The sequence below is a fragment of the Acanthochromis polyacanthus genome, chromosome 5 (assembly GCF_021347895.1).
Source record: "Acanthochromis polyacanthus isolate Apoly-LR-REF ecotype Palm Island chromosome 5, KAUST_Apoly_ChrSc, whole genome shotgun sequence".
NCBI lineage: Eukaryota > Metazoa > Chordata > Actinopteri > Pomacentridae > Acanthochromis > Acanthochromis polyacanthus.
Window position 1 is genome coordinate 21180678 of NC_067117.1, and position 27459 is coordinate 21208136.

Consider the following 27459-nt stretch of genomic DNA (forward strand, 5'->3'; position numbering starts at 1 on the left):
AAGTCTGTCTCTCGTGTCTCTCTGGTATTACAGTACATCAAAGCTTTCTACAATAAGACATGGATGGAGAGATATGGAGAGCCAATTCCAGCAGAGAGAGTCACCCTCTTCTGGTCCATCACAGTGTCCATATTTTCTATTGGAGGCCTCATTGGGGCTCTGGCCGTCTCTTTTATCATCAAAGCATTGGGAAGGTGAGTTGACTTGTATGTGTTTATAGTAACATGTTACTGCTATTGTTCTTGGACATGAGGATGTTGATTTTGGATGTACCACAGACTATGAAATATCTTGAAGCGGCCTCACACATAGCTGGGACTCAATATTAGATCAGATGGTTTAGGCCTAAAAGTGGACCCAGTTTGGGTGTTATTGCTTGTTATCATCATGGCCATACTCATAGATATTCACCTGAAACACTCTACTGCACAAAGTAGGAGGCCAGAAGGTGCACTGTCATCCATTGTAATCACTGATAAACAGAATTTGTACCCAGCTTACATTGGGAACCTCTTGCGGTTCTGTGAATAAGTACATGTAGAATTTCACCCTGGAAATCTGCACAAAAAATGCTTTCTAACGTGGTTAATATAGTGAAGAGTGTATTTTTTTAAGCACAAATCATGATCTTTTCTTAAATCTGACAAAGTAATTGTGGTGCAGCTACTGAAAATGCAAATAATAATGAAACCTAAGTCAAAAGATAGTACTAAAAGCTCCGGTCTGCTGGGTGTAAGACGGGATTTACGTCAGTCAGTGAGAGACACGTTAGTGCCATGTCTTTGCTGTTTTTCCACTTCCATTTAGAGTTGTCATGTAGCTTTGTGTTTTCTATGGAATTGACTGAGGATTTTATTTTCAATCACTGTTAGACAAAGAAAGAGTTATCCATACATAGACACCAAGGACAAAAATATGTGAGAAGGGATGGAGAAATTGATTTGCTTCCGAGTGAGTATTTGTGGTTTGACTACTTATTCTGCACTGCAAGATCCAATCTTGCTGCCAGACTGATGAATTTCTCAGGTTTCGACCCAGATGAGTTTTTTTCACCACCTTGGCGTGGGACTGCGGAGCAGCATGTCATCGTTCCCTCCAGGGACAGAGTTGAGCACCACTGACAAAATCACCTCAGTGCTTTGAAATAATATACGTTCAAAAGAATCTATTATCCGCTAATGATGAGGATGTCACTTTCAGAGCAGGGAGAGACTTATGAAGCTTTTACTGGGAGTCATTTCAGACAATTAGGACGCCCTCAGGATTCACCTTGGATGTCTCAGATGGTGATCCTCACCGTGTTGATTGGGCTAAAACATATTATTCATTCTCCTTCCGTATTCTCTGCCAGGCATCTGTGGGCCAGCTGGTAGTTTTACACAGAGGCTCGCAAAGGTTGAAATTCAGATGTCAAGGAGGAGAGTTGAATATATATTAGCAGATGAGGACACACGGAGCAATCTAAGTGCTTCAAAGAGTGACCAAGTGCTTCATTAAAAGTTTGTCAGTCACGCTGAAGTTGTGATGTCTGGATATTTCATCACAGAAATATTTTTCATTATGGAGGCAGGATATGAGCACTACACAAATGTGTTTACCTGAATTTTAGATTCACTGGTTGATTTAAATTGCAAAGACAAAAGCATTCATCTCTGTAACAAAACAAACAGCAGGATTAAGATGCTGCTCCTGTGTGTATGTGACCGGAAATACGGAGTGAAGTTGTCATCGTTTTAGTCCCAGCCTGCTCTTGAGACAGTCTGAGTATGTTTGTTAACCACCTCATTGCAATGGCAGGAAATCAACAGGAAAACATACTTTTTTCCTTTGACCACAGACAGTAAAACTTTTAAACTGACAACAGCTTCTTTAAATAAAGTTTCATTAAATCGCAAATAGACCAGCCAGAGCACATTCTACTAAGACTTTGAATTCTGAGAAGAAGACTGTTACATGTATCAGAGCAAAGACAGTGAAACTAACAATTTTCAAACAGTTTATACCAGACACGTAGAAAACTAGAAAAGCACTCGGAGTGCGCAGACCTCCGCCAGGCCATCTGTTTGTGTGTCTGTCTGTTTGTCTGTTAACAGCATAACTCAAAAAGTCATGGATGGATTTTCACCAAATTTTTACAGAATGTCCGGAAGAGCAAAAGTAACAATCAATTAGATTTTGGAGCTGAAAAAATCTGCCAGGGGTGACTTTGATTGACAGGTATCATGAAACAATCAGATCAGGTGAAAAATGACCACCCAAACGTGCTGATTTGCCAGGGACGCAGAGAGCTGCGCCCGGAGGACAATCTTTAAGTAACCAATTAGAGACCAGTATTAAGTCACATGAAAGCCAAAAGTTTTAGAAAGTACATACACACTCATTTGGCAGGCGCCCCTCGCTATTGAAACGTGTTAAACAACCCTGAAAAAAAACCCCAATATGGAATGGAAAGGCTTAAAAAATAAAAATGAGACCCATTGTATGAGTGAACACTGTGCAGATGCGTTAATTACTTTAAATATGTATTTATGTTTACTGTGTCAATACCTTTTTCACAAAATCTTGATGGGGGCGGCGCCCTAGCGCCCTCTATTAACAAGCTGCCACTGATAGGCACTGTATAATGTGAATGTTAATGCTAAGTCAACGCCTTCAAGTAATCAGTGAAGAAACTTTCACTTTTAAACCTGTTCTGAGCACATTTTCTGTCCCCAAACATTATGTTCTTTGTCTTTCTTAATATCATGTAAGTAACTATTCGGTCACACAGAACATAACAATGAGTAAGTCCATGTCCGTCCTCAAATAAAAACAGGAAGTAGAAAAAAAACCATAGTAGCTTTTGTACAGGATTTCTCATGAATACTTTTTGACCTCGAGGAGGGAGGAGATGTTCAGTCAACAAACAGGATGAATGTCACACCTTTGTATGAGGTTTTTTAAGTAACTTAGGTGTTGAAATGAAGTCAAGTTTTAACTGCTGTCCTTGATATTCAACAGGTTGCTGTAGACTTTAGTCACACAGGTCAATGAGTAAGCTGCTGCAAGGAGTAAATATGAAAGCCTGACATAAATGCCGCAGAGTGGCATTTATGTCAGATTTGTCAGATTTTAACACAATAACAATAACAACAATGAAAACACAAACATCACTAACAAAAACAGATGGCTCTACTTACCAATTTGTACAACATATATATACATATGCACGTATCCATATACACACACACATGCAAGTAAGAGGTCACAGGAAACAGACCACACCCACATACAAATTTTTATTATTACTATTTATAAAGTATTGCAGGTCAGACGATTCCTATTATGGCAACAGATGAAAGCTCTGGTCCAAGATAGTCTAGGTAAGGTTGCCAAACTTTATAGAAGTGATCTGTTTTGCTGTGTATAATATTTGTAAGATATCCCAAAGGCAGCAACTCATAAACAATCTTATATCAGCTCTTAAGACCTGGGGCTTTGTCACTAGTCCATTGCAATAGTATGGCTTTCCTAGCAGCAAAGGAAAGAATATTATATAACCTTCTGCCAGTTGCAGTTTGTTAAGATCTTGCTCTGGCCCCTGTCTTTCTTCTTCTTTGTCCTCTTTTCTTGTTTCCTGATCTGTTCTGGTTTTGTTCTGCCTTTTTGGCTCCCTGTCTGTCACCTCTCCCTCATGTCTCTCTCTCTTCCTGTCACTCGTCCTCCTGCTCCCCCTGTTTTACCTGCTTGCACTCTACCGGCTGATTACTGCTATGAATGTCAGCTGCAGTAATCAGCTAAACACTACTCACCTGTTCTCCACCTCACCTCAGCTATATACGCTCTGTGCTTTCTTTCAATACCTGCTGGATCATTGACTCACATGTTGTCACAGGGGCCGTTTACACGAGGACGCTTGCAGGTGAAAACGGCAAAATATTTCAACCAAACACCCTACCGTTTATACGAGGACGGCGTTTTGGGGGCTTGAAAACGCAAAAATTTGAAACCGGCCTCCAGAGTGGAAAAGTAGAAAACGCTCCGCCGTTACGTTTCCGTCTAAACAGCAAAACGCAAAACTTTGCCGAGATCTGACCACGTCGCGTACACGATTACGTCACATACATGCTTTGGTTTACCGGCCGGTACAAGGAAGTAAACAAAGATGTGTGATTATGTCCATCCTTCATACCTTCAAGCAACTCTGGCAGCTCTATGTACACTACAGGAGTCGTACCAACAAACATACAGAATCTGTACAGATTCCATTCATGAACATTTACCGCGGCGGAGATCCAAAAAGGGAGACAGTACGCATGCGCGTAGACACGGCAGAGTTTTATCACAGCGCCACCCAGCTGCCTGGCATGCATATCCAATCGAATTCCACACACCGTATATACGCAGATTTCTTTCAAAACCGCTCGTCTAAACGTGAAATGACAAGACGCCACTTTTGCGTTTTCTGTTAGGATGGTCCTCGTGTAAACGGCCCCACAGACTCTGTTTCCTCCCCCCTAGGATTGTGCACTCCACACCAAGCCCTGTGACCCCCTTGTGTGCTTTAGCCCCCTGGACTCTCCTGCTTCCCCCATCCTGCCCCCCCACCCCACACACACACACACATTGGGGAGGGACCAGGCATACAAGTTTTTATAAATAACATTTTCCACATGATATTCTCTCTTTAGAAAGGGAACCTTGCTGCTGAATAACGGCTTTGCCATAATAGCTGCTCTGCTGCTGTCCCTGGGGGAGAAATCAAGATCTTTTGAGATGCTCATCATTGGTCGCCTCATTATGGGGGTGGACTCTGGTATGTGTTTCATTTGCTGTCCCAGAAAAGCTTTAATGCTAAGTTCCTAAGTACCACATCAGAGAAACGATATTAATTCCTTAGAAAATGCTCTTGTTTTTATCTGGAACTTCGAGTATGATCAACGTTTACAACTTAATTTCTGAAGACCATTGTTGAGCAGAGGCTGTTTCCTCCTGCAAAAATAGCTGGAAAGGTTGTGAGTCATACAGATAAATAGAATTTTGATTTTAAACCACTCCAAGGAAATGAAAACAAATCTATTACGGCTGGCAGAGATCAGATTGCTTGTCAATTCTGAATTCACTGGTGATCAGTAAGCATCAGAGCTTTAATTGCTTTTTCTCCTCAGTGCTCGTCTCCAACTACAGATAAAGAGCCGAACATCAGCTTTTAAGCACAAATTCTAGGGAGACCAGATGAGAACAAGAAATTGTCAGGCAGAAAATACATGTACAGAACATGTGGCAATTGAATCCTCAAGCAGCTCTATGATCTTAAAAACTGAAGTACATCTCAGTATTGGTAATAGACTGTCATATGTGTGTAACACTGAATTTTCCTCAACTATCAAAGTCCTACGTGAGAAAACAGATCCAGGAACAGTAGACAGAGCAGATATCGGAGGATCAATATCTATGAAGTGTGTGCTTCCAGAAAAAATACTTTCACGGAAGAGCACAATCACTTGTTTTGAATTTGTCGAGTGTAGAAATTGATTTGTGCCAAAGCTGTCTCAGAAATAAATGTTCCATCAGTTCTGACCATGTCTAATACACAGACCACCTATATAGCTACCCTTGACCCGCAGTGAGCTGTGAAATGTGGCCAGATGTTCAATGCTGTCGGTGCAGTGGAGGCTTTGGTCTGTCTGTACCCGTGCATTTATTTTGTAAAGCAAAACTGACTAAGATAAAGAATCAGAAGGTACAAAAGTTCCAGACGGCTGAAGGCTAAAGATAAAAGACTAAAACCACGTATCCAAACAGATTAGCTGTTAGCTTGTTTTTAATGGTGAGAAGAGTGTTGAGGCCACATAAAGATGATTCTGTTATGTGTCCTTCCCATATTTTAATATATTTATGTACATATTTTCATGACAGGTATAGCTCTCAGTGCCCTCCCTATGTACCTGGGAGAGATTTCCCCAAGACACATCAGAGGCTCCATTGGCCAGTTCAACTCCATCCTGATCTGCTTAGGAGTGTTCACAGGACAAGTGCTGGGGCTGCCTCAGCTGCTTGGTCAGGTCAGTGCACTATGAAACTATGAACATATGGAGGTATAGAGTATATATCATGTTGCTCTCACAAACAGTACTTCACTGAAAGGATCGTTTAGACACTAAAGTGCAATTGCTGCTTTTGTGAGTCAGAAAATATAAATTGGGACAACAAAGCGAAGCACGAGCTAAGTAAATGACAACACGGTCACCTCCACAGTTTTCACTTCACTGTTTGTGGAGAGGATTTGTTACCTTTGCATGGCTAGAGAGAATGTATCACTTTGTTCTCTTGACATTCATAACGCCTAAGCTTGCTTTGGAGGCGCTGTCTAGCCATCATATATGAATTGCATCTCTAAAGGCATTTCTATAGGCAACCAGAGAGTGAGATCAACAATATGTGAGCCTTGCCTGACTTTGATGATGTGATGAATAATTTAAAAGAAGCTCTCGATGTCTGTTGTCATAGACACCTGCCACTTGTTCAATTTCCCTCTGCTAGAGAGAAGATAAAATAAGAGGCCTGATATATCTGGATGTCATCTCTCTTCTCATCATTAAAAGAAAACTTCAATAACACATTTGAGAACCACTTCAGCAGGATTATATATCTTTTACTTCAAACCAAGAGTAAACCTTTAGGAAAACAAGTGATCTATTATTGTAGATGTGTTTTGACACCAGTGGCCCTTAAAATAGTCAAATATGCCAAATGTAATTCAAACACTGAAGAGCTGCAATACATCCAGTTGGGCTCCAGAAAATACAGGTTGAAGCTTGAGGCTGTGAGTGTCATTCATCCAGCCACTGACAGCGTCAAGATGAAATGAACCTGGAGTTTCTGGCATTTCGATGTTGAAACCAGAAACGAATAATCCTCCAACTGCGTGACGATGCCAGTGCTGTGAATGATGTGCAAATAAGCTGTGGACGTTTATTTGCAGAAACTGTTAATAGAACAAAAGGAACACCAGTGACCAGATGCATAAGAGTCTACTGATTTACCACTGAGGCTGTGCATATGCACAAAGCTGAATGTATGCATGCGTCCACACTCTGTCTGACTCAAGTCTTTATTCTATTCCCTTGGGGACACACACAAGGTCAGCTACAGACGCCATGGGCTCGCTTTATAGTTCACTGTTAGGATTCTATTGCGTCCATGCACAGCAGGCCTTGTAGTGTAGTGGACATATGGAATTCTTAAGGGGGGTAATGAAATTCACATCATGTGAAACCTAGCGAAGCCTTGCATGCTCAGAAAGTATAATACTGGCTTTTAAATCTGTGCTTCTGCAGGTTTTTGTGTGATAAATGTGAATCATCATGGAACTGAATGCATGTATAAGTGTCTGACTTCCACTCCCACCTGGGCTGAAAATGCAGTCCACAGTTAATTACCTGAATGCATATTGATAGGTTTGCTTACCTCTAGTATTGCAGCCATTTAATGAACAGCAATCACATTAAATGTGTTGTTTGCTTCTAAATGCAAGATAAAATAAGTCATACAGGGAAATAAAGCATCAAAGGAATGACGCAAGTTGTGATCAAAGAGTTCAGTGAGCACTTGCACACAGCAAAACCTTTATATGATTTCAATTTGGTCTCCATTTTCCTCAAAGTAGTCTCTTTGTGCAGCGATTCACTGCTCCCAGCCCTCCTGCCACACATGGAACTCTCTAAGTATGTCAACCATGATCAGCGAGCATTCCACTTAAATTCTAATTTTGAGTCAAGAAAGGAGTTGCAAGGAGTGATATCTAGTAAGTAGTGCAGGTGGAAAAGGGCGGTTGTTGGTGAGGCCAAAGAATTGGTATATTTTTAGAATCTTGGTGGAGCACCCACTTGCCATTGTTGCACACAACTTGGCCTGTGGCACAAATATTCTCAGATGTCTCAAGACATTACAGTAGAACTCTGCATTGATAGTCTGACAAATGTTGAAGAAAAGGGCCACTGTCTTCGCGATGCACTCCTGATCAGAGTACATCCAGTTTTCATCACCATGGGTATTGACATGAATTTTGTTCCAGGACCATTGCTGCTTCTGTAGGTCCATACTGAAATCACAGATGTCTGCATGTGATCACAAAACCTCTCGTCGGTTCCTGCTTTTACCTCTTGCATGCTTATGACCATGCCACATTGTATTCCAACAGGAGCAGATTCATCAATTTCTAATGAGCCCTGTAAAAGGGATCACTCCAAATCTAAAGTATGACTTTTCTCTTGATTTACATTTTTCTGTTTAGAATGAAACAATAATCAGTAAAATAAACTGCCTAAATAAACCACATGCTGTTATTTAAGCTCTGGTTCTTATTTTAACCATTTGCAATACAATAAGGCAGCGACATCTAAAAGTACAGACACCATATTAGCGTGCCGTTTTTACACGTACACATCTGCCTCTTTCCCAAATTTGTTCAAGGCAGGACTGTTGCACCTTTCCCCCCTTACCAGTCTGTATGTCGGGTATGAGATGAAATGGGGAGCATTGTCGTTGCATCTTTAAGCAGGGGTAGAGAGAGAGCTACATCGATGTCTGAAAGGAAAGTCAGCACGGCGAGCACACAGCTTACTAAATGGTCTCTGCCTTTGTGGTGCTCAAATTGCTTTACAGTGTATTTCTCTTTGACTCATGCAAACAGCGATGGCAACAGGGGCTTACCTACCATCTGGAGGAACTTTGGGTTCAGTGTTTTGTCCAAGCACACTTTGACATGTGGAGAGACACCGGATCGAACTGCCAACCCTGCAATTAGCGGACAGGACGCCCGAAGACACCTACATTGTTGGTACATGCCTCTGACTCCTGAACACCAGCATGCTACCTGAAAACACACTGAGGTGGCAATATGCTAGGTTGTTAGGTTCAGTTTGAAAGAGCTTAAAATGAGAGGCTCTTCTTAGCAGCATCAAAGCGGAATCTATAAGTGCTCAATTGTACATCTGATTCCAGCTGTTTGCGCCTGAAAGCAACACTCTCCTTCTCCTCCCTTCTCCAATACAGCCTAGAGTGGTAGGTGCATCCTTATGTCTAGTCAGCTACCTTAAATGTTAAGGTCATCTGGACAACCCTCTGGCTTCACACCAATTCACACCTTAATCTTGTGTGAAAGACAGAAAGACGGTGACTCTTGTGTGTCTGCTTGTAATCTTGGTGACTCTTTTGTGACACTGAGGTGTGAATCTGTGACAAAAGACTTTCCATTTGTCAGCGGACTTGTTGAGGTCACATGAAAGGGTAGCAGAACCTCAGTCCTGCAGATTTTCATTTTGACTTGACTTTCAATTTGAGCTCATGCTGGATAAAGTGTTCCTCGTCTGCTCTTGTGTAATTATCTCTCTCCACTTTCTCAAGCCGGCTGACGACTCTCTGCCCATGAGCAATGTTCTCAACGGCCACCTCCGTAATAAACTCACGTTTTTACCCTTCACAGTAGGTAACTGGTTCTGTCTGCCCTTTATTTCAGTTAGATCAGCAGGAATTGTCAGTCACACCTAGTTAACCCCAGAGGAAATGTTATCCACTTTACCCCTCCTCACCTTATTGTGCACAGGTTTAGCCGTGAAGACTTGGCCTGCTGCTGAAGCATTTTTACGTCAGGGATACATTTGTCATTTGTGCACTTGATTATTTATGTGCTGGATTTTCAGTTTATCTTTTAGGGCTGAAAACAGATATTAGCCTAAGGCACATAAGCTTTGAAAGCCAAAGTAAGCTGTGTGATGTGAACAGAAAGCCAGTAATATAAAGAGAACTACTCCTGGCACATTCTGACTTCAGATCGCTGCTCACTTTTGGCTCTGTTTTTAAAAATTAATGATGGAATACAATTCCCCTCAATTGCTTTCCCAAATTTATAGAACAAAGCAATATCTGTTGGCGGTTGTTTGTGTGGAAACTGAATACTCGATAAATGGAGATTAATGGGATTTTAATTCCCTTAATTTTTTTAAATTATGAAATTCACATAAATATATGATAATATGGAACCATATTTAAGCAAAACTGTTTGTGTTTTCCTTGTAAAGATACAGTATTTGCCCCCATAAATGGAGACAGGGAAAGCAATACATGACAATTTTTGGGAGGAAATCTCAAGTGTGAAAAAACCAATTAGTAACTGTAAACTTATATTTCGCCCTTCCTCTCTCCTTTTAATCTCATGCTGTCAGACTTCATCACAGTTGATTTGCGCAGGTCCACACATTAACATAGTAGTACATCTAGATTTGTGATTCATTGTTTCCATTAACACTGTATGCAAATGACACATATTTTATGTTTTCTGCTTTCATTAAAAGAAGTTGAAATTGCCAATACAAGTAATCCAAAGAAAAATCCCAGAAGTTTAAGAAAACACGGCACTGATCTGCTCTTAATTGCGCAGTGAATAACCGAGTGTGATCATAAAAGCAACAGCTGTTTCTGAGTACATGCAGACACACACTAGCTTGAAACTACATAGCATCTGGGCTCGTCTGGGCAATTGTTTGCATATGACTTCGAAGAAACAGATAACTAGACTGCATATGCATCTTTATTTGCGTGGAGCTAATCCTTTGTGCTGTACCTACCGTATGTGCATGGTGCACATTTCCAGCTGCGCGTCATTCCAACAATGAGGGTATAAGAGCCAAAGATATTTTCAAGCCAGAGAATTTTGAATGAAGATCCCATTTACATAATTTCTATGGATCCATGCCCATCCTGAATGAACGCATGAGTATTGTTGCGATTAATCTGTTTTCTGTGAGCCTCTTGTGTCCTTTCCATGGTTGTTCTTTGGATGTAATTCAGTGGAGCAGAACAATATGATGTCTCTATAACATGTTTCACGCTTTGGATTTTAAGAAATGATATTTGAGTCTTTCCTGAAAAAGTACATATTTTCCCAAAGCAAATTCATTCCACATTAAATTAGTGCATTTTCACTTTTGCTACCATAAAATGAATAACAAATGCATAGTTTTTGGATTTTGCTGTATTTTTTTTATGTGAATGTCCTTATTTTCCTCCTGTTTTATTCTGCACTGACATTTACACGGGTGTAGTGCAGCAGGGGCTTATTTTCAATTTATAAGTATTGATTAGTTGCATTTGTCACTTTGACCTGCGGACCACCTTCATAAATATCATACTGTATGTGGCTATGTGTCTCCATGTAACCCCGGTTATCTTTTCCGTGACAACCTTCATGGTTCTTATCTTGTCATTTTACAAGAGCATCTCTGACATGTGTGACATAGCTGCTGCTAATGTCTTACCGTGGTCCGTACCAGTGTTTACGTATGAGACTAACAGGTTTCCTCTCAGTGGGAGCTTCTGCTAATGGGAGCTGCTCTAAGGTGTCACTTGTAGAAGGGTGCAAAATAGCGATAAGCCTTGACAAATAATAATTAATCTAGCCTTCATGTTTGGCGACTGACCTTCTCCCAGTAGAGCCACGTGTTTATTTCGGCATTATGGCAGAAACGGGGTTTTAGCCAGTCTGTTACTGAGCACTCATGAGATCCTGAAGCCATCAGCATTCCTCAAACACAGCTAAGGTTAGATTCGATGGCCTTAATGAGCCCTTAGCTTGACTCCGTATTCTCCATCACACCCGTGTGTGGCTTTAGAGGGTCGTGTAAATGGTAAAAGTATTGACTGAGTGTTGTTGTGGGGAATGCCGGTGTAGCGCATGTCAGGCTAGATGGTTGTTAGACTGTGTGTTGGTGGAGCAGTGTAGTGTTGGTATGGTGTGTGTACTGTGTGTGCATCATTTAAACTCTTTGCTATTTGACTTTGCAGTGCAGAGTATATAATGCTTCTATTTATCTATCAACCAGAAACAGCCAATGAAACAAGAGTTGCAGAGTATTTATCGTTTGTGCAGAATGACTCTAAGGCTTATTCTTCTCCATGGAGCAAGCAGACAAGTCCACAAGGGCTCACTCGGATATATTTTCAGGGTTGTTTCTTTTATGTGTGTTAGTAGTATGTTTGCCTTTGTTGTAATCTCCATTTTGAACTTCACAGAAGTTGAATTAAACAGTTCATTGGCTTGATGTGCACGTCCACACTCTCTGTTGCTGAGACTTGTTGGGTGTGTGCAGCAGCTCCTCTGATTTACTGTGATGTTTACAGGAGAGTTGGATGATGGGTTTAAATCCAACAAGCTGATATGTTCAGATGGCTTCAGATCAGTGTTTCCCATTAATTGATTGACTTTTCTTCTTTTGTCTTATTTAAAAATAGATCTGAGCATCACTCACTCTTTCATTCGTGTTCCGTCTCTCTCTCCGTGCACACTCTGAATCAAACTATGTCCAGAATCCATAAATGGTCAGTATCATGAACAATTTGCTCAAATTTGTCTAAAGAGGACACATTTCAGTTGGATTGAACAAATAAATTTATCCGTTCAACTCTTCAGTGAAGTTAATATAAGCATGTAAGGAACAGAGTCACCTTTCCGGATTGTCTTCTAACTGTGGTACGCCTCTGCTTCTAGATTAAGTGTCTTTATTTTAGCTACTTGTAGCTGCTAGCTAGCCTTTAATGTTCAGACTCTGCAGAGATAAGGAGAGGCAGAGAGACAGTCTTGTACTGCTGCATGAACTGGGCCTTTCTTTCTCTTACTGTATTTATTATTATTCATCTTGTCACTATGGGGTTGGCAAGACATCACCCCCAGCATCATGACTTGTTATTTTGACACTTTATTTGAATCCAATAAGATAATTGTTAGTGACCTTTTGTGGTGGTCATCAGTTTTTGTTAATGTAATATTTATTTATGATTTATATGAAAGGGAAAGATGCGGCACACACAGACAAAATGTAGCATAATTAAGGCTTATTTGCCATGCTGATCCCTTTGAGCACTTTGACACCTTTAGACAGTCAATTTTGCTGTTCCTGCTGCTTCCACTCCTAATGCTAAACTAACTGGCCACTGAAGGCTTCATAATTGGCAGACATGCATGAGAATGATATCGATCCTCCTTTCTCACCTTTGACAGAAAATGGAATTAGGCTATTTCCCAAAATGCCAGGCTAGTACTTTCATGTATGTCTTTAGTTCCATGGCCTCTGACAAAATAGGTTTCTGTGAACTAAATGTTGTAGTAGCGAGGACCTTATCCTAACCTCTTTTGTTTCATCCTACTGATCTATCCTTTTCCACTAAAATGTAATAATTAACACTGACAAGACAGGAAAAAAAACCTTCTCAGACCCACAAGGGGCAAATCCTTTGGCATGAAAATAACATTTCAATATAGACAGTTCACTTGGAAGGAAATAGCACTATTTCTTGAGAAACACAGGCATGTGAAATAGAAGTATGTTGGTGGGTAGACTATCTGTTTGGATCGCAGATGGAGGGGAAGACTGTGGCAGGAACCACAGGAGTCTATGCAGGTGGTGATGGAGCAGAGCTGGCAAATGGCAATTCAATTTCAATTCAATTTTATTTATATAGCGTCAATTACAGTCAACTCGTCTCAAGACGCTTTACAGAACCCAAATGCCTGACCCCCAGAGCAAGCCCAAAGGCGACAGTGGCAAGGAAAAACACCCTTTTAACAGGGAAGAAACCTCGAGCAGAACCCGGCTCTATATAGGGGGGACCCATCTGCCTGCTGGCCGGGCGGGTTGAGGAGGACAGAAGAGGGCAAGGGGGAGGGATGGGAGAAGAGGGAGGGGTGGGAAAGCAAGGAAAACACAACACACATTTGGATACATGCATGACAGGATATGTGACACAGACAAAGTATAAGCTAACATTGAAAACTGACTCATAATTTACTCTTATGATGTATGGCTCTGACATTAAACATACTCCATATATAGCTAGCAGTAAAATTCAAACAGTATGTAAGTTAGCATAACAGTATAGTGAAGGCAATGCAGAGTTGACTGGTGGAAAAAGGGAGTTGGGACTGTTTATATTCTGGATAAGGTGGAGATGAGGAGGAGGAGGGCTGCATAATAAATGGTGTGAAAGGTGAAATGACAGAATAACAATGCACAGGACTGAAAGTGAGATTGAGACTGAAGTGATTTTTTTTTTTTTTTTTTAAACACCGTGGGAAAGCACGAGCGGAATAAATAAAATTGCAGGAATAGCTCCTATCCACTGTGGAGAAATAGAGATGATCCTGAGGGAACAGAGCTTCCTGACTGAACTTGTACATTAGCTTCATTAATGGCTGAGTGTGAAACCGTTCAATTATCTTTTTGGGTCATCTCGCTTTGGATTCCAGGAGGAGGATCGGACTGAGAACACTTTCACCTTCTCAGGAAACAGAGGCTTCATTCAAAAGTCCTGGAAGACATTCCACATCAGACCAAAGGGAAATCCCTAGAATTAAACAAATTGATTTTTAGGCTGTTCTGTCCTTCCCACTGTATGTCTATCACACACACACACACACGTCTGGTTCTGCTATTCCCGTGGGGACTTACCATTGACTCCCATTCATATCTAACCCCTAAGCCTTACCCGAACCCTAACCTTAACCCAGACCAAAACAATGCCTAACCCTAAAGAAACGTTTTTGCACTTTTAGTTTTTTCAGTAACAACAACATGGCCAAGAAAACACTGTTTCCCCCCGTGGGGACCTCATTTTTGGTCCCCACTGTGACACGAGTCCCCACAGAGATAGCAGACACACACACACACACACACACACACACACACACACATACTAAAAGACTCATGCAACCCATCGTTTTGTCTTCCTCTGCTCTGTGATTAGAGTTGATACCTGATAGTGCTCTGAATCCTTTTTGAGATTGTGATTAGGTCCTCCTAGTGTTCACTGCTCTGTAAATACACAGAAATCCTATACTCCTTTTCACCTTTCACCAAACCAAATAGTTTTATTCATTGCTTTGATTCAGACCTTATATTTTATAATCACTAACACCTCAGATATTTAGCCACTATAGAAATTTGCCTATAACCGAAATAAATATCCTGTGTATTCCTTCAAAGCAGATGCAGAAATCCCTGTATTGAGCAATTTCTAATTGTGATTACAAGACTAGTTAATTTGGTTTATTAATTTTCCTTCATCTGAAGATGATCTGCTCTACAAGTACAAATTCAAATGCTGATTGTATTGAAACTTCAAGTCTTACTTGAAATAAATCGCCTATTAAACCTGTAGTCAGAAGTCAAAGTTCTTTAAGTTAGTTAACTCTCCATATTTGAGATGTGAAAGCCGCTGTCTTCCCCCAGCTATAAGCAGCTCAGCTTCAATATTTTAAAAATGAGACAGCACACACCTGCGAGGGCCAACTGTCAATTTGCTACTCTGACAGATCATCAGGAAAATAGGCTCACAGAGAAGGTGACTTTCATCACAAACAGCTACAGGCAGAGAGATGATGGGTTTTTCTTCTGATCCTGGCAGATGTCCATCTGTAGTGTTTCAAAATCTGCGATTCTGGTGACATGAGGCGTTGTATGACATTTTTACCAACCACCATCTCGTTCTGTGACAATTCAATGTTGAAGGGGAGTTTTTTTTATGTAACAGGCAGAATAATGGGACTCCAATTTAACAAACTCTATAGAAACTTCGTTTAAATACAGACATCCTTGCTATTTGGGTGCCACTTTATGCTTTTAAAGTTCATATTGTCCATCATGCCAGATGCAACACTTGGTAGATGAAAATGTTCTTATTTACGTACAACTGAACAGCACTCTGAGGATAAAATTTATATGTTTATATTTTTATCTATTAAACACTGTAGAAATTTAAAAGCTTATTTAAATGAAAACATCATTATGCCAAGTTGGCTATCTGCGTGCCATTTTACACTTTTGAAAGTTTCTTATCTGTCATGCCAGGTTCAACACTTTGTAGATTAAAAAATGTTCTTATTTACTTAATAGCTTTCCAAGAAGCAAATCTATATGGATATATGCTGATGTCCAGGTTTCATCTTGTAATCTTTCATCCATAGCTTTAAAGCCGCTAACAGTGAGTGACTGTCTTAATATCACCACCTGCTGTGGAAATAGACTTGCAATTAAATTCTACGGGACCAAACTTACAAACGATTTTTACGGAGAAGGTTCATTTATCAACTAGGGAATGGGCAGGTTAGGTGAAGTAATTAAGACTGACCTAACACAGATAATGTTGGCATGCGTAATTGGATACATCAAAGATGGGAGCCACCTGACATTTCCATTATCTCTGTTTAAGAAGTTACCTTTTCAAGGCAGCCCGCCTCTCTGGATTTATGGTGCTTCTCCTGCAGCAGCAGCCAGGACTTCATGAAATGCACATTTTACTCTGTTTCATTCCGCTTACATCCAGAGAAGAAATGTTTTATTCTTTGTGTTTGGTCAATCACAATATGATGATATACAGCTGCCCACCCCTGCATTCTCAAAGGATATAAGTGAAAGGAAAAACTATTGCCTCCTGGCAGTGTGTGAAACCTTGCGACAATCATGGAGGTGCTTCCAAAACAGAACATGCAAAAATCAGCCTGGATTTATAAGAGTAAGCCTTGCAGTATTTTGCCAAAGTCTGTTTATGTCCTTATTCTATGATAGAAGGACTGTTTCAGCAATTAAAAAAACTTTTCCTGAGATGAATAATAGACTTACACTTTACATTTCAATTAGCTGACATTTCTAGACTTTCTAAATATGCAGAGAAGCAGCATGGAGATCAGAAGTATCAAATAATTACCATATTACACATTGCAGAAATTAGTTTTTGTGCATCTGTTGCATTTTAAATCAGATAGACCTGTGGTATTGTATTATTTTCGCACATTTATTTAAAAGTTTTTTTTTGCATCTCTTGCATTATATATTTTTTTGCCTGAGAGGCTAAGAAGCTGGGTAAACCAGGCCAGGAGTTTGCACAGCTTATACGAAATGTCTTACCTAAAAAAAAAAGTCTGCACCACAGAGGCCTGACTGGGCTGGTTTCTCTTTCAGTGCCCATGAAGTTCACAGCTCTCTCATTAGCAAACTTTGTGTATCTTTCTTTGCCTAGCATCTGCTGCACAAACCTTTCTATTTATCCGTCATCGTGCTGTTTCTTCTCAGAAAGCACTAAACTTTTAGTTTCCCCACTGAAACAGCCTAGCTATTCTCCCTGCACATCAAGCCAGGTATTATCTACCTTTCTTCTTTTTGTTTTTCCAACCCAGTGGCAGGCCACTACTGCAGCATGTTAATGTTGTTTTAGCAGTAAACCCAAAATTTAAGAGTGTAATTGGTTGTGCTCTGACAGTAGAAACTCGCATTACTTTTTGGCAGATAACAAATAGTAACTGCGTTGGCTGACAAATTTATCAGAATGACAACCTGGCACAGTGGACACCACTAAAATTTGATTTAGAGATTTTCGCAGATTTGGTTTGTTTGTCCTATTACAAATGTGCTTCCATTTAACAAATCATAGCCATTTGTTTTATTGCTTCACTGTGGCTTCAGTCGTTTATATTTTAGATGAAGCAGGAATTGTCGCCGTTGTAACCCAGACAAATGCAGGATTGGGATCAAAATACTTTGTCAAACCTTGCCAAGTATTTTAGTGCCTAAGCCGAACCAAACAGTGAATGAAAATGCGACATTAGTCTGAGAATAATGGTCTTACGAGAGGCGAGAAGACACAAACGCCAGTTTTCTCAGTGCAGACTTATTTCTCCACCTCCCTCTGACCTCCTGGCATGGATTTTGTGACTGATTCAAACTGGACGCATTTCCTATTATGTCTTAGTCTTACTTTCTGAGGAGAAAATGTTTCTTTCAAAATGTAAATGACAATAGAACTTGTATTCATTGTCAGGCATTTCTTCCCAAGACTGCCCATATATCACACTATGGCTTTTGGAATACAGAGATAAACCATTTGCCTGCCTCATTAAGGTTACTGTAACCAATCATCCCTCCGGGTCAGAGCTCGGGTTTTGGTTCTGTGGTTTGTTTATCATTTGATATGAGATTAGGGCCCAGGGGGAGAGAGACACAGTTATCTGATCCCAGTTAAAACAGCAAACGTCTTGTGCATTACATGTTAGTGCGTCACAAGTTGAACAAACTTTCTTCTGAACTCACAAATTATCTCTCTTCAGCTGCTAAGCATTTGCCAAGTCAACTATGGTATTCTATTTATGTCCGAAATAGGAACAGTCTGACCTGACTATTAGATGTTCAGAATGAATTTTGGATTGTAACACACTGCCAGTACTGTGCTGCAGCCTAAGAACTGTCAATAAGTGACTCATGGTGCAGATACAGAAGAATGGAGAGTGCAAAGTAAGATGGAGATCAAAAGTGAAAGGATTTCTTCAATGAAATAATTTAGCAAAACGAGTAAATGAGGTGTGAAATGCCAGTGTTCAGGTTCATGAAGGCCACAGAAGCTGAAAAAATGACCAAAATAACTAAACATGTAGGAAGCAGGTAGGTTTGTCAAGGCACTGAGTTTTATTTTTTTCCTTGAGATGTACATTTAAAAAAAAGCAATAATCCATTTGCACATGCATCTTCTAGATTACACAGAAGTAAGACATTGCGTTCCAAAAGATGTTTATAGCACAGATCACACATATCAATACAGAACAGATCCTCTGTTACAAAGAATAAGCTATGAAAGGTTTAATCTAGCCAGCCACTCTCATCTCCAGCTGGGAGAGGATGATCCACTGCTTAACATCAGTGAGACCCCTGGTTTGTGCTTAAATTTATACAGTCCACCCACGATTCAGCGCAGAAAAGATCATTGAGAAGAGTTGGGTTGTTACCAGCATCAACAATCTGGTGTTATCAGTCAGAGACAAGAAAAGGCAAACATATTTTCAGAATCCAAGAAATACCTCACAAGGGCCTCGCTGAGCAATATAATTAAATTTTATGCAAGAAAGCAAAATAATGATTCACTCCTTTCTTTCCCTTCACACTTTCAGTGAATTTTAAACAACATTTTTCACCCTGTATGACTAATTTTGTTTCTTGTAACTTGTCAAAGTTTTTGAAACACAATGCAAGGTCTTTATTTCTGTGAGCGAGGAAGTATGAAAACGCAGGGAAGGTGTTGAATTCATTAGAGATGAGTAATGGAGACGAAATAGCTGCATATAAAAATAGTAACAATGTCTCTCACCAGGTACTGGGAGTTTATTCTGTACTTCTAACTGTATTAAAATGCACACACTGTGGGGATTGCTGAAATTGAGAAGCACATCTGTACCCTGGGGCAGGTGTGATTGCATGGCTATCAACAAATTCAATTCTAGCAAGAAGCACTGTTTATAACTTAATAGAATAAAAAACACATCTTCCTAAATTTTCTCTTGATTTCCTTCCTGTGTAATCAACCTATTTGTATAGTTTTCTTGTCAATTACTGTCGATAAAGCAAATAGAATAGGTATTTCATTTGAAATTTTAATCTACTCAAGATTTTTGGATTACCAATGAGTACATTACTCTGTATGAAGTAAAACCTTCAGTTGTGTAGACACCCAGATCTCCCACCCACAACTGCAGTGCTGCATTGGTTTACTGTCACTGCTCTCATCACTGCTTTTTTCTGGTTTCTGCAGAAAAGCCCACTGTAAACTACCTGCATAGGATATAAACTCCAATCTCCTGAGTAAAGACCTGTTATGGACCCACTCATGTGACTCTTTCATACTGGAGGTTGTTTCTATCAAGTGCTGCTCTACGGGGAGCAAAATATGTTCTTTTTAACACGAATGAGCCTGCAGTCTGTTTGTTAGACAAGGTTTCTATATGGAATATGAACTATTTTTGCCAAGCTGCTGCACATATGTCTCCTTCAATGTCATGACATTTTGCTCAACTGCAGAAAACATCCAGTAACTTGTTAATTAGCAGCTTCTCACTGAATGAATTGGAGCTGTTAAGAAAAGTTGAATCCCCAACAATTGAATCCCCAACACATTTCTTATAAGTTGAGAGCTGACATTTATTTTCCTGTCCAAAGGGCAGCTCCTACCAAGCCTCTGCTCCAGTGAGATCATGACGCATAGGTCTGCGAATAGATGGAACTGTGCATCCTGTCATTTTTCTTACGGGCAGTAATTTGTTTGCACATACAGTACGTCTGTGTTTTTGCAGCGCAACTTGGCATGTGATGAACCATTACTGATGTGTGTGTGATGACAGGTCAGTGACCTCAGACTGGTCCTCATGCTGCTCTTATTTTTAATCATGAAGCCAGGGGGGTAATGACTACGATGTTCGTCAGTCTTGTGATGCATTTAAGGAATGATTTTCAGTCAAATAGTGTCAGTACAAAGGCCATTTCTGAGGAAAATGTGGCATTTTCTGTTTTTCAGGTGCTCTATGCTGTTGTTTTATTTGAAAAGTATGCTTTATTAAAGAAATGCTGCACACCAGCTCCCATAACTTTACAAAACTTTGATAAATATTTACCCTCTGAAGTATTTTCACTGTGTAAGGCAACAAGATGACAGACAGAACCTTTATAAATCCGTTCTGTAAAAACAACGATTTGCTCCATCCTTTTATCTCAAGATCCTTGGATCTGTCTGACTTTTCTGTGTTGTCCTTGTTGTATTATATAGTTTGTTTTTTTTGTTGCTTAGAAACATGCAGTATTCACTCCTTCACTTCATTCACACTCCTGGTAACGCTGGAAGCATGCGAAAAGCTTTTTGCACCTATTGACGGCAGCAAATAGCGTTCGGGCCACATAGACGTTCACTTCAAATTAAAGGAAACACATGAAGAAATGCAATAATTTCAGACCTATCTTAAAAGAACCTACGTGCTTTTGTCTACTTGCACAATGATTTTGTATTTGAATATGTTAAATTAAAACCTCTGGTTGCAGACGTTCTTAATGAAAGAGTGATTTGCATCCACTGGTTCAGTGGAGCGACACATAACAGCTGTACGATGCATTGTCCAACATCTTTGTATGATATGGTGCAACGCTTCCATATCTGAAGTTTTGATGTGGTTCTTCTGTTGCTGTTTGGACTGCAGGAGTCGAGGTGGAACTTCCTCTTTTCTTTCCTGGCACTGCCGGCTGTGCTGCAGCTGTGCGTGCTGCCCTTCCTTCCCGAGAGTCCGCGCTACCTGCTGCTGGAGAAGAGAGATGAAGCCGGAGCAGAAAAAGGTATCGCACATGCCAGTCTCCACTCAGCTACATTTTCACACTGGATTCAGGCTGCCACACCAGGCTCTGATGTCTCCAAATACAGTTTTTTGTTTGTAATGTTTGAAAAGCATTTTTCACACACATCTATACAGCTTGGGGGGAAAAAAAAAGATGATACAGGAGTAAGACTGTCACTGTTCTACTGCACAGATTACCATAACTTATCCGCGGGGGGGGGGGCTCTTTACCGAGAACAGAGAATCATGATTACTTTGTCATTCCAGAGATTTATGCCTTTTACATTATTTTATGATTTCACACCAGCATTTCAATGCGCAAAACTATTACCTGCATATGAAACAAGTTTTGCGTGCTCTAAACATTCATCCTTGTAATATTAAGCAGTGCTGCATCACTTCTGAATTCTTTCCTTTGGAACACAAAATGCTACTCTGACTTACCAAGTGCAAAACGCTAAATCACAAGCTCAGACACCTCATACATTTAGATTATGTCTCAAGTGACCAGCAGTAGTGAAAATAGAACACATCTATAGGGAAGGTGGGTTGAATTTAATGACCTGTGTGCTGGTAATTTAGCTCATACTTCCCCATAGTTATAACTGCAATAGACTTTTTCATGCGAGACATTTTGACATGTCACAGCAGGAACATGTGGAAATAATGATATTCATAATATCTTTGTTCCATTAAGTGTCTGAGTAAGCCATGACAGCAGCAGTATTTCACGTTTTCAGCAGTTTTGCTGGACCTTTTATTTCCTAAATCCAATCCAAAGTGGTGTAATTTTGGCAGAATTTACTCAATAAACATGTCAAAGAACTCTTGTCGTGTTTCGATATCCACTCGAGGATGGAGAAATGAAAACATTCATGAGAATAGGCTGTTTGGATAAGTGTAATTATACTTTTTTTGAGACCCATTTTTAAGCCTTTATTTGTCTCCACTTTGGAAAACTGACACCAGTGAAAGCATTAAAAACCTGATGAGAATTTGTTGTGATTGTGATTCTCAGAAACGATCTAAAGCACCTTTTTTCAAAGTCTTGACTGCATTTATGAACAAAATATACTCAGTGGATATCTGAGATAAAGTCTTCAGGAAGACAGTTATTTAAATCAATATGTTTCCATCTGTAAAGATTCATCTAAGTTATGACCCAGAGAAGGATTAGTATTTTTCACAGAGATTTATCCAGTTTATTTGACGTTTGACTTTGTCCGGTGTAGTGTTTATATATTCTACAGACACCATCCTGTAATATTCTGAAGGTTAAAGTGCTTTCAAGGACAATGAATTAACTTACCGAAGAGCAAAGCGAATTTTTTGTAACTCTCGATTTTACACTCTGGTGTAAATTCTCCGGCTGCTGTTTGTGTAAACTGAAACAATCACTGAGAATTTGGTAGCATCATATGATAATGAGCCTTTTATTTCACAGCAGTGATTAAAATTCTGTGATGAGCATACAGAACATGTGATGCTCTGGTAAAACTACTGTGTAATGTGTAATTACTACGTGAAATAATGTGATACTGTGTTAATTTTGTGCCCTGTAGGAGATTTTAATTCCAAAAATAGGAGAACGGCATTTTCTGTTAAGAGGCTTATACAAAAAAAACTGAGCTAATGCAATTAACCCATGATGACCCACACTTTGTTTCTGCAAAACCCTTTAATCCGTCAGTTTGCAGTTGCTTGGCACTGAAGTTAAAATTGAACGTTGCATTGCTTTGCCAGTGAGAAATCCAAATAAAATTGGAATCATGCCTCTTTACAATTCCATTGTTTTAGGAAATTTTATTATATTTACACTCATATTATAAACTCATCCCTTATTATATTTAGGGATGTGTTTTTTTCAGGCAGAGCATTAGCGACAGATCAGAAATGTTGGAAATAGAGCAGATGAATGACATGCAGTAATTCCTGCTGTGAGTTGATCTGAGGATTCAGCTGCTTACGGCATTTTAGTCCATGTGGTGTTTGTTCTGACCACATGGCCATCAGCTCGCTCTGTCTCTGAGTTTTTATTGAACAAAATCAAAGCAAGACACTTGGAAATAATTATAATTTAGCTCAGTTTAGTTAGTTCCACTTGACTGAATTTTATTCGCTCATCATCAATTTAAGCGTAATTTATTATCCACAGGAACCTTTTCCCCGAAGATAGTTTTTACAGCTTAAGTGTAACAATATCGTAACCGTACTGTGGACCCCAGGTTCTTCTAATGTATCTTGGAAGATTGTGAACAACACATCCCAACATATTGAAGTTTTCTATTACATTTTTCAAAAGTCAAATCTTGAAACCTTTTCTCCCTCCGCATGGATTCCCTCACAACCTCTGAATCGACGTTTGAGGCAATCTCATTGAATGTTAAAATGTTGTGACATGAAAAGAGGCTCAAAGTTTGCTCAAAGTGCACATGTTAACGAAGCATGTCAGAAAGTGTGGCGTGGGACATGACTTTGATCAGTTTTGTCTCTGGGGTGGTTGTGTACTCTTTGATGTCTGTCCATACATTATGGATGGTTACTCTCCAAGGGTTCGGTAGCTTGTGTTCTTTGTGAAACTGAACATCCTGGTTGTTTCTTTTGAACTCAGTTTTATGGAAGAGTTCAGTGAGGTTTCAGAGCAATGGGACTTTAGATAAAACGGTTTTTGTGATGATTGATAAAATCGTCATCAATTGGAATTAACTGTTGGATTCTGCAGCATTGAGGATTTCAGTAAGTAATCTGCATGGCTTGGTTTGACTTACTACTATTTATGGACTGCAACTTACCATAAAGCACCTAAAATAATGCAAATGCATCTGAAACATGCAAAATGGATGTTTTTTCCATAACAAAAGAGCATTAATAGACCACAGAACAGCCGTCATCTGATTACATGACATTCAAATATATTTGCTGAAATTGCCTCCTTGGCACAGTGACATCAGGATGTCATCTGTTCACTTTTTCTCATTTATTTGAAGATAATAGCCTCTTCACAGTGTCTGATAGAACTTAATGACATCAAAAATAACACATAATCTACCACAGGCCTTATTCCTAGACATACAAAGGCAGTTTAAATGGTACTGAGGTACAAAATCATATCACTTTTAGAATTTAGTTTGTGAGCTGTTGCAAAGTTCAGACATATGTTATGCATATTAAAAAAAGGAAGGACTTTCGCATGATGTTTGAATATTAATACTTTTTTATGATAAGTTTCTGCAATTGTGTCCCTTTGAAAAAACATTCTAATTTGACCGTGTGCAGTTAATCTTCAAAATCCACTGTTTTAAAATTCAAGGGCAGTGCTTGTACTTCCCTTGATGGAGCACTTTTTTGTTTGTTTTTAGCTCACTTTCTCATTTGGCCATCTGTCTTTGTTTATTGCTTCTCTCACCAAATGCATAATTCCAACCTTGGCTTTCTTCAGGCTCTCTTCAGCGAATTGGAATAAAAGAAATGTGTGAGTTTTTAAAAATAAATTATTTCCACTGTTACTGAAACCAGACAATACAAAAAGTGAGCAAGGTACATTTACAAACTTACCAAAAGTATTCAGCTCCCAATTTAACAGGTTGAGTTCTGAATCTGTTCAAATGTTTAACTTTGTACTGGGTTATTATACTCTTGGAAGATTGTCTTCCTAGCGTCACACAGCCGCTGACGGCGACTGGCTCTGTGAATAACCCATGGAGGAGGAGATGAATAGCTGGGTAAAGGACATCTTGGCCAGACTCCCTTCACGTCTTCTCTGCTACTGCCAGCCAACATTTCGTTGGCGCAGTCCTGCAGGACCATGTTTTTAGCTTGTTGCAGCGCTGCAGTTAGGGGAATTGTTGTGAACACACACAAATCTTGAGGGCTGCCCTGTAGTGTCCTATTATCATCACGCAGTGTCAGACGGGAACAGCATGTTCTCTTGCACCCTGTCTTGCCTCCTGTCATGTCATGTATCTGCAGTGGTCCTGCCCACCATTTAAAGGTTACAGAGGTTGAAAATGAGATAAATTTGTATACTAAAGGCTGTCAGTGCGATTGCGAAACTGCTCGCGATTTTACGATTACTTTGACTCCTAGGTATTCAGTCTGTCTGAGTATATCTCCCTATTCAGCTCTGACCTTACTGATGAATTCAGAGCATGCATTTACTTTCTTAGCCTGCCAGGAAGGGAGCTATAAAGCATGACATGTCTCACCTTCTCAACACACCGATCCAGTCATGACTTCTGATGCATTACAGTGTGTGCTTGTTTCTTTTCTTTCCTTTCTGTAAAGCTTTTCAAAATGGTTGTAGACAGGATGCTAAGGTTACTGTTCGCAGACTTTTAGCAACCTGTGTGATATAAGATAAGGTAAACTTTAGTCATCCCTCACCGGGGAACTTCAGTCAGTCCAGCACTGTTACTACTTTGTGAAGTTGCAGTGTATTTCTGATTTTAGACATTTTGACATGTACTTTTTTATTTGTCAAAATAGGTGCCTATTCATGGAATAGCTGTAGTTTATTTTGACTCATTCCAAAATGCATCACCCAGGTGTTAATTGGCAGCTGAGAATAGTCCCCAGCAAAACTCTTATTTCCTTCTGTGTAAGTGACATTTGCTAAAGATTACAGTGGCCTGTTGTTTTAAAAAAAAAAACTATTATAACTGCATTTTTATACATTTTTAGAGATATGCATCTTCTGTTAGAGCTATAGATCTTTGGACTAAGAGCTGCAGACAACATGGGCAAACTATAATTGAAAAACTACAAAACATGAACTAGGCAATCTCCATTTTAGTGTTTTCATTGGTCTTCTTCACAGTAATATAAAATAACACCACTCCTGTCCTTTAAATTCCAGCAGCTGTCCCTGCACATTAATATGCCAGTCTGTCCCTTCAGACCATCTCTAAACATTAAAATTTCCATGCTGCTCAACAGAGGCTTTCCACTGTGTCCAAAGGTTTTTGATTGCATCACATCCACTCCACCTTGTGACACTGCAAGTGTCTGGTCACAGCAGTGTCACAGAGTGGAACCCCGCTGTCGGGCCACAGGGAAAATAAAATTGCATGCCTCCATGGGGACACTGACACTATTGGACATCCTGCCATACGCTTACAAACATCAATAGCATGTCATACTATTGCATGGACAGCCCCAGCGTGACTGTAGAATAAACCAGGTTTCCATATTTTCTGTCAGCAGGGAGAAGCAATTAAATACTCATTTACATGTGCAAATCTAGACAGTAATTACATTGAGATAAGATTTCCCCGATGCAATTACTTGTAACTCTGGATTATCTCGGCGTGACGGCTGTTTTCCGTCCCGTTCTAAAGTTTGTCTTCACGTCACTGTGTTTTTTTTTTTTAAGGTAGTGGTTTTAGATATTGCCATTTTCAGAGTGTAAAGTAAATTTAAAAAGCCGGTTCAGTTAAATATTGTACAGCCTACAGCTGGCAGAATTCACCTGGTCTTTACTCATACAAAGTGTGTTTCAGGGTAAAAATTTAAATCATTACCTATTGGCTGAATTTTTGTATAAGGAGGATGTCAAAAATTATTTTAGCTTTGTAAATATTATATGACCGAAACACACTGCGCAGCCAAAAAGAAAAAGACACACACTCTATTTTATTGGACTGCCTTTAGCTTTGACTGTGGCACTCATTTGCTGTGGCACCGTTTCGATAAGCTTCTGCAATGTCGCAGCATTTATTTCCGTCCAGAGTTACATTAGATCTTATATCGATGATGATGATGGGAGAGTCGGACCGCTGCACAAAGTCTTCTCCAGCACATCCCAAAGATTCTCAATGGAGCTGAGGTCTGGACTCTGTGGAGGCCAATCTGTGTGTGAAAATGAAGTCTCATGCTCCCTGAACCACTCTTTCACAATGTGAGCCCCGTGAATTCTGACATCATCATCTTGCAATATGTCTTCAGGGAAGAAAAACTCCACTGACGGAAAGAAATTCAGTATATTCAGATAGTCAGCTGACCTTGCTCTGTGGGAACATAACGTTGCTGAACCTGACCAACCCCAGATCATAACTCTACCCACTACAGACCTGTAGGCACTAGAGATGATGAGGGCATCACTTCATCTGCCTCTCTTCTTACCCTGATGCCCCCATCACTTTGGAACAGAGTAAATGTGGACTCATCAGACCACATTTGTACCTTGAAGATGATGGTTCACAACTGTCCTTCAGGTTTTAATAATGCATTGAACAGTTCTTAACTTGATTTGAGTTGTTTTAGACATTTCCATAGTTTTCTTTGCTTGATGC

At 39.8% G+C, this 27459-nt stretch overlaps 1 protein-coding gene across 2 annotated transcripts in view; it reads left to right on the plus strand.

Annotated features, from left to right (window-relative positions):
* slc2a9l2 (solute carrier family 2 member 9, like 2) overlaps positions 1-27459 on the plus strand; it is a 120275-nt gene that overhangs the window by 19762 nt on the left and 73054 nt on the right. For both annotated transcript variants that reach the window (XM_051948363.1, XM_051948362.1), the window contains exons 4-7: positions 34-194; positions 4671-4795; positions 5899-6044; positions 21038-21170. In XM_051948363.1, the coding sequence (XP_051804323.1) occupies positions 34-194; positions 4671-4795; positions 5899-6044; positions 21038-21170 (565 nt within the window). The remainder of the gene's footprint in view (positions 1-33; positions 195-4670; positions 4796-5898; positions 6045-21037; positions 21171-27459) is intronic.